Source organism: Paramisgurnus dabryanus, chromosome 10, assembly GCF_030506205.2.
Source record: "Paramisgurnus dabryanus chromosome 10, PD_genome_1.1, whole genome shotgun sequence".
Taxonomy (NCBI): Eukaryota; Metazoa; Chordata; class Actinopteri; order Cypriniformes; family Cobitidae; genus Paramisgurnus; species Paramisgurnus dabryanus.
The window spans coordinates 36,124,296-36,132,981 of NC_133346.1; the positions used below are offsets into that span (position 1 = coordinate 36,124,296).

Below are 8,686 nucleotides of genomic sequence, written 5' to 3' on the forward strand. Positions count from 1 at the left end.
GTTGGGGCGCGCACTGCGACCGAAATCCAACATCTGCACGTTCTAGTACGGTCGGACAGTATGACGTGGTTTCATTCATAAACCACCAAGGAGGGGTGAGATCTCGCTCCCTATCCAGGCTGGCGAAACGGCTTTTATTATGGGCTCACGTGAACGTACGGGTGCAGACATTCTCTCGTGCAACGGTCCGTCGTCAGGAGAATGAAGGCTGCATCCTCAGACGGTCGGGGAAATATGGACCGTCTTCGGCCGAGCGGAGATCGCTCTGTTTGCATCAGTCGAGAACGTCCATTGCCTGATCTTCTTCTCGAGACACCATGATGCCCTGTCGCAAACATGGCCGGCGTGTCTTCTATACGCTTTTCCTCCGGTGGCTCTGTTACCACAGATCCTTCAGAGGATAAGAGAGACGAAATGCAAGATAATTCTGATCGCCCCGTTTTGGCACAACCATGGTTCCCCGACCTGTGGCAGCTGAAAACATCAGCACCATGGCCAGTGTTGGGAACGTTACTTTAAAAAAGTAATTAGTTATAGTTACTAATTACTTCTCACAAATAGTAACTGAATTAGTAACTGCGTTACATTATTATAAAAGTAATTAATTACCAGGAAAAGCAATTACTGCGTTACTTAAAAAAATTTAATATTTCAAATAACTTGAATGCCCCTTACAAAATTAAATATGTTAAATGACTAAAATGGATACTAAAGAGAAATCACTAATTTTGTGGCAGCATGTGACGATGTGAGGTGCTTTATTAGATCAGAAATACTTGCCACAGACGTGGAGAGACTTTTTCTTCATGGGCATAAGTTGCACTTTACACAAACATTCTTGCCTTTCACCTCAACAATGGAAAAGTAGTGCTTTATACTTTGTGTTTGCGACCGCTACCTTTGAGCTTGTTGTACTTGCCATCGCCCTGTTGCCGGTGTTTTCGGAGTGATTGATGCGCGATGACCGGGCTGCATGTCAGTGCTTTGAGATGGGGCACAGTCAGCAGCAGCACCGCTGCTCGTTGAGAAGAGAAAACGACGCGTATTTTCATGTCAGTCTACAAAAGTCTCCAACCACGCCGGAAAAGATAGCTAGATTTGTCCTATAAAGTCGCTAAAGTGATAGAAAGTTGCTAAATCTAGCGACAAAGTGACCAAGTTGCTCAGACTTTTTAACACTGCTGCTCGCTCCTCGGACTTGGACTGCGCGTGTGGGCGGGCCTTTTTGTGAACTTTGCCTCTGGTTGGCTACCGATGGAAATTAAGCCAATCACAGCCGGAGCTATGGAATCTACACGTTTGGTCTCTGAACGGCAACCGTCTCGCCTTTCAGGACGTGTGTTAAATACTCTAACGGTGGCTAGGGCCCCATCTACCAGGCGCCTTTACGCTTAATATTCACGCGATTGCGTTTCTGTATGCCTTCACGGTGCACTGCGAGCTCACCTTCATGGCTATCTATTAATAAATCTTGCACGGCTCGCGGCGCGCTCAGGGAACCCGCCGTCTCGTGCTCTGTTATATCATAGGTGTGATTGGCAAACGACAAAAAAGCAGGAAACTATATGGTACACCTACCATGACGCGGCGACCCCGAAACCAACCCCCCCCCACGCGCACACACACACACAGACATAATTTATATAGATTTTATTAAACATTGCAAACAGTGCAAAACAAATTGCAAACAGTGCAAAACACATTGCAAACAGTGCAAAACACATTGCAAACAGTGCACATTGAATTAGACTATTTTTTGGCAACAAGCTTTCTCAATGCTTGCAGCCGCACGCTTTTGAAAAGTATTTCTGGCACTTAAAGCTGCTGCCACTATTGTGTCTTTGGCTGCCTTCTTTCTGGCTGGATTGGGAGCATGAAGTTCTGCCCTCCGTTTGTTCTCTGCCCTGTATCTCCGGCTTGCGAGTTTGACATTCTGTACAAGGGATGGGTTGATGGGGTTGTCCTTTGACGGTCTGGAGTAGTGGTGAATTGCTGAGACCTGCATGGCCTTAGCTGGTACTTTACAACTTCATAGGCCTCATAGGTCTCCACATTCAGGCTTGTTGTTTTGGCCTGCATGATGTTGGCGATCATGCTAAATGAAGACTCTACTTGAGGGCCATGAAAAGGGCATAAAGCAAAGAGTGCCATCTTGGCAAGTGTTGGGTACCTCAATGTTTGTCTTACTGCATTCCACCACAGGTCAACTCTTGTGTCATCCGTCATTGGTGGCAACTTCATGTCACTTGCATATCTAAGATGAGAAACAACATTAATTTTCATTTTGCACACAGAAACTAAACATTTCCAAGCACTCCACATTCAGTAAAATATATTTTCACCATAGTCTTACTGTGATATTCAATGTATTAAGTTAATGTATGGGTTAATGTTAAGCTGATAATCATACAGCACAATTACTTAATATATGCATTGACTGTTTAAGTAAAATTAACATGATGTCCAGTAGATCCACATACTATTGTATTGTAGAGCACATCTCAAATGGAAATTCTTCGCCCGTAAAATAACATGACATGCATGAATGACGACATCTAACAATTACACACACCTGTATATTTCATGCTGAAAACCATCTTTCTCCTCTTCTGTAAGCTTCACAGCTGGAAACATTTCCAGCAATTTCTTCAGGTGAGGAATGATGTGTTGGCTTCCCCGGGCATTCGGGTCCAAGCATGACAGGGTCCTCAGAACTGGATTGTCCAGAGGCAGTTTTGCTTGCAGATCAACGGCACATCTGGTGTAGGCTTGGATAACCTGTTATAATGAAGACAAATGCTTGATTAACACAGAGGCATACAGTAAATGGAGGTTAGTTAAAGACCATAGTTTATTTTTTTCTGTATTTCTTTTGGTATTAAAGAAAAAAGTTTTTTTTACATGTGTAGTTATTTTAAAAAAAATCTATGTAAACAAGCTACAATTTACACCATACATTCATATTGAAAGATTTTGCCACGGGATGATTTTTTCCAAGCTTTTCAAGAAAAGATGTGGCCTCATATCCAATAAAAGGCTCTGGCAGATGGTTCTCTGTTGACCTTAAATCAAGAAACTTCATGTTTGGTCCCGACAAGTTCTTCCCATTTCTTATGAGTTTCTCTGGCTTGATGAAACAGGACAAGAACTCTCTAAGGAGTATTTCTTGCTCATCGTGGAGTCTGTGGATCTTCGGCTCCTTGCATTGAAAGAGGAGGGTGTATTGTTTTAGCATTGGAAGGAGAGATGCATAAAAGTAAAGCTTAAGCAGTGTTCTCTTCTCCTCGAAAAACACCTGCCAAAGCATAGAAGAGCATTATAAGTTTAAAACAATCACTATAATGGTTAAAATTAATGTAATTCTTGACAAACCAACTAACAAAAATACTCACAATAAGTATATTCATCATCATATTTAGAAACAAGATCTACTTTATGAGCTTTGCCTCTTCTACATAACTTAAAAGTTGAGGATTGTGTGTCATTTCTCACCTTTTTTTAAATTCTAACTTTCCTCATCTTTCCTTCATTTGTGAAGTTTTTGGACCTGATTCCAAACTCCTTCCACAACTCCTTTACACGGGTCCAGCCAGCTTCTTGTACCCCACGCTTTTCAAGGATGCCATTGACTATGTCTTTGTATGTTGCCCTATCTTCATTGCCCAGGAAGGCATAGTAAAAAATTGTCACAAGGTGACGATCTTTTAGGGGCGGAACCAAAGTTGGGGAAGTTTTGGTTCCGCCCGGAAGGTTTCCGCCCGGACCGGAAAGGAAGAACACCGGACTTCCGGTAGCGCCGTAAGAGGGAAAATCGGTGAATTGGATGCACCTGTGCCTAGTTAAGAGGAGCGGTTGGCGATTGGAGGACACCCTAAACAGGGCAGTACTTAAGACCAGTTGGAATCACAGTTTAGGGAGCTTTTTGGTGTGTGTTGAAGCGCTGTGTTGTGCTCGTCTGGTGTGTTGCTGGCGGCTGTCTAAACTCTCTCTCTCTCAGGTTAAAGTTGCATGGTTGTGAAGATATCGTGAACCTTAAAGGTTGAAAAGTGAACAGAGCACGTTGTAAACTGAGACAAAGATAAAGGAGTCAAAAAACGGCGTTGATGTGAGTACCAAGATTTAGAAACGTATTGCATACTGACCTGCCTTTATACTAGATACCTCCAGGAGAAGGAGGGCGGCCCTACCCCTAAGATAGCGTGGTGGGTGAGCCGAAGAAATACATACCGAAGCAGTCACAACGACGACACTATCAACTAGGCCGTATTATTCATCGTCAGACCCTATCAAAGCAAAGTGGAGGAAGACGGGCGTCCTTTGTGTACACTGTGTGGTGGGTGAGTCCTTGTGCTGTGGAAACTTTATTTTGACGTGGTGCTGTATATTGCTGTGGATTGCTGTGTATTGCTGTGTGTCTTGTCAGACAAACCCCCGCCTTCACAGACTTTGTCGAGGGAGGACGAAGAAGCTGCTGGTCCTAGACTCAGTACAGCATATGTTGCGGACGTGCTTCAGGTCTTAAGAAACGGTGCGGGGAAGAGCAGAAGAACTGGCAGATGTGTGAGTACGATCAGGGGCCATCATTGTTGATGTTTTCAACTTTATAGTAATTGCTGTTGCAGAGAGAGAGGTGTAGGAGCTCCACCGTCCCGAGGCCTCTACAAAGGGGCGCCCCTGTCCAGTGTTCGATCGCCTAATGGTAGTGAGGAGAGGGCAGCGCTCGGCCCGGCGAGACATGGTGTGACGTCTCACCCCTCTGTAACCAGCAAGCTAGTCGTGAGGGTTCGCCCCCGACGCCACGTAGGAACTGCTACCCCCATCTGACACATCGCAAAGGCAAATGGTCGTAAGTCCGCCACTTTTGTTATAATTAAATACCAACCTCTTAGTGGTGTGGGAGGAGCAACACGAGAAGGAACCGAGTGAAACCTGTACTTATGGTACGCTGTGTTTAGTAGAGAGGTGAGAGCCATTCAAATTGAATTAACTGTGCCTTTATGTCCCAGTCACTGCCTGTGGAGAGAGAAAGAGAGAGTGAATGACCTAAGAAGGAACTAAGTGGATCCTGTAACTTAATGTGAGCTGTAGACAGCGAAGAGGTGAGAACGAACCCAGCATAATTAACTGGACCTCTGTGTCTCAGCTGCTGCCTGTGGAGAAATAGAGAGAAAGAGTGAGCACCACGAAAACGAGCCGTGTGGATCCTGTGACTTACTGTGAGCTGTAGCCAGTGAAGAGGTGAGAACGAACCCAGCATAATTAACTGTGCCTCTGTGTCTCAGCTGCTGCCTGTGGAGAAATAGAGAGAAAGAGTGAGCACCACGAAAACGAGCCGTGTGGATCCTGTAGCTTACCGTGAGCTGTAATCAGCGAAGAGGTGAGAACGAACCCAGCATAATTAACTGTGCCTCTGTGTCTTAGCTGCTGCCTGTGGAAAAAATAGAGAGAAAGAGTGAGCACCACGAAAACGAGCCGTGTGGATCCTGTGACTTACCGTGAGCTGTAGCCAGCGAAGAGGTGAGAACGAACCCAGCATAATTAACTGTGCCTCTGTGTCTCAGCTGCTGCCTGTGGAGAAATAGAGAGAAAGAGTGAGCACCACAAAAAGCGAGCCGTGTGGATCCTGTAACTTACCGTGAGCTGTAGTCAGCGAAGAGGTGAGAACGAACCCAGCATAATTAGCTGTGCCTCTGTGTCTCAGCTGCTGCCTGTGGCGAAATAGAGAGAAGGAGTGAGTACCACGAAAACGAGTCGTGTGGATCCTGTACTTACCGTGGGTCGTAGCCGGCGACGAGGTGAGAGTAAACCAGGTCCCAGTTAACTGCGCCTCTGTGTCCGCATTGTTGCCTGTAGAGGAAGAGTGAGTGACACGACAACGAACTGTGTGAGCACGAGTGGAGAAGGCCTCATAAGGAGAGTCAAGGTATGCAAAAAGGACATTAATTCCCACACTCATCTTGCTTTGATTTCTGCCTCCAGGAGGAAGAAGGAGGGCGCCACGGATAGTCAAGGCCAGGCCGGAGCCTGAGTCCCACGCCCCCTGGTCCATAGTGTCCCGGACCCCCGTCGCCCCCCCTACTCCCGTCACTCACTTGGCCGTGGCCTACCTGGAGGGCAGAGCCAGATTCATTAGTTTTAATTTCCCCCTTCCCCGTTTCCAAAGTACATTTTAAATATTTAAATTAATAAAGTTTGTTTTATACTTACCTGTCCTCGTCGTTGTCTGGTCATTGGGTTGGCTTTGGGGACCTCCTCGAGGTGGAAGTTGAGAAGGGGCGTGGTTTAGCCAAATAGTAGCCAACCCCTGGGTGTGACAAAATGACAAATGCATCCCACATGCGCAGTGTATCCAGGCTCACATCCAGCACTGACAGCCACCGGTGTGGGATGTATCGCTCAGATCGTGAGGCATGGATTCCAAGGATGATGGAAATTTCTCTGAGGCCATCTCTCATGTCTGCAGACCATCTGTGGTCTGTGTGAAGATCTGAGAGCAAACCTTCGACCCAATGCTCAAATGGAGAGCAGAATTTCTTGCTGGCATTGTGTACATGGTGGCATGAGTCACCATCTATGTCAATTATTTGAGGGGCACGCCGATCTCTGATAAGTTTCTCCAGCCCATTTTTGGAACCTCTCATTACAGCACATGAGTCCATAAGAATGGAGATCAAATTATCACACGGCAGACTCATCTTTTCAAAGAGATTGTCTAGTTTCTTGAAAAGGGATTCCGCAGTTACAGACACAACCTCCAGTGCTGCTAAGTGTTGCACAACCGTCCTCTGAAGTTTCTCAGACCAGTAGCTAACATGCACACCCAAAATCCTCTTGTATGTTTTGCTTGTCGCCTCATCGATGTTGAGGGAGAAGGGGACACTTCTTATTTCCTCCAGCACTTCATCTTGAATGGTCTTCTTAACACCATAATTGAGCTTGTATGAGGCAGAGGTCCTGTCCATAGATAGTTCTGCAAGAGCTTTTGGGTCTTTTGCCAGCACCTTTGCTAAATCAATAAGCCCTGGTGTGATTGATAGAGGAAGTGAGTTCTCAGCAGCAAATCCAAGAACGAGTGCCTGTAAGGTAATGGGGGGAAAAGTAAGTGTGCAACTGTACATCTTAACCCCTCATAAGTCTATGCTTAGTAATTATACAGTACATACACACAAAAACAAACGATACCCTGTCTGGTCCTGCCTGATGACAACTTTAAAAGCACAATACATTTAATACTATAAACTCTTCTGCAATTACAAGTACAAAGTTGTTCACTGCCATTTCTACTTATGCCACATAAAAACCAAAACCTCAAAATTAGTCCACACTTACTTGATCCTGTGCAACTCGGTTGCATAAAGGAGGAATCCTGGGTTGCACTGGGTTGTTGGGTGAAACTGCAACAATTTTATTATCCGATGGTGTTATATATTGATGCGCATATTCTGCTGTTGCGTCTTCCAAGCTTTTATATGCTTTGGATGCTCCACATGCTTTTTTAGGGCATTCTTCCCACTTGTTCCGTAATTTATATGTTGATTGCAAGTGTCGCAAATCGCCTCCCTGCTTCCCTAATTTTGCTGAAACAATTCATTGACATGATCTCTCCTTGGACTTGGACAGTCTCCTGCAACCAGCTCCATTTAAACCGATTCTTCACCCCCTCATCGATGTTTTTTACATCTGGGCTGTTCAGAGCAAGTTTGGCCATGACTAAAAGAATGCTGGGAATGTAAGAATAAAATGTATTATACCAGTGGCGGAGCTAGACTTTTAAACCAGGGGTGGCAAAGGGGTGGCGAGGTATTATTTTGGGGGGTCAATATACAAAGTGTTCAAGTACACTGTATATAGATTAAATTAAAGTTGTTTATTTTCCAAAATGTACACAATTATATATGTATTAAGTATACAGCAAAAATAGAACAACTGGGATCTGTTTGGACCTGATCTGCACCTGACTTTTGCTTCTTTAGAAAGAAGTTGGTAATATCGTCCCTATAGTTACACACCTCATGAAGAAACCAAAATTTTGAACAATTTGCTTGTTATTATTTACCATAAGTACACCGTTACTAATAATACAAATATTAAAATAATACACTACGACAAAATCTGAGTATATTGAGGTCTAACCTATTTGACAACACAAGGAAAATTGCTTACAGACATCTAGACATGTTATGTTAAGGGAGGAGGGAACTAGTTTCCGTTAACTTTAATGTACTTATGTAAATAGACTTCTGTCCCTCACATTAAGCTATGGAATGGCTTCAGATGACTTTGTGAAATTATAATCCAACCCTCTCAGACCCAAGTCACCCAAACTGACGTTTAAAAAGCGTGAGGCGCCGAAAAGCGCGCTGTTTACAACCCTGTTCTATATCCACGGTTGTTTTATTAACACTCTGGGGTCGACGGTGGCGCGGGCGCCGCAAACTCTTTATTTTTCAATCACTCCGCAAAGAGACTTAAATTACTCTGCTGATTTTTGACATACAGATATGATTTATACATCATTTCAAACGTTAAAGTGTCTAGTTTTTTTCTGTCCACTCCCAATAAAAACAGAATGTTGTGCTTTTCGCAAAATTAAGAAAATAAACATGATGCACGTTCTGTTCTCTCTCCCTCAGTGAAGTCCTTTCAGAAACGCGTCAGAAAAATAAACTGTAACTTAACGAATACT

General features: G+C 44.3%; 1 protein-coding gene across 1 annotated transcript; it reads right to left on the reverse strand.

The window, feature by feature from the left end:
- Positions 1 to 5,417: 5,417 nt before the first annotated feature.
- On the reverse strand, positions 5,418 to 7,745 carry LOC135739320 (uncharacterized). The gene is made up of 5 exons (XM_073816121.1): positions 7,330 to 7,745; positions 6,250 to 7,076; positions 5,773 to 5,847; positions 5,495 to 5,568; positions 5,418 to 5,428 (listed from the first exon to the last, which is right to left on the reverse strand). The coding sequence occupies exons 2-5, from the start codon at positions 6,960 to 6,962 to the stop codon at positions 5,418 to 5,420; spliced, it is 873 nt and encodes a 290-aa protein (XP_073672222.1). The 5' UTR covers positions 6,963 to 7,076; positions 7,330 to 7,745.
- Between the last annotated feature and the right edge of the window lie 941 nt (positions 7,746 to 8,686).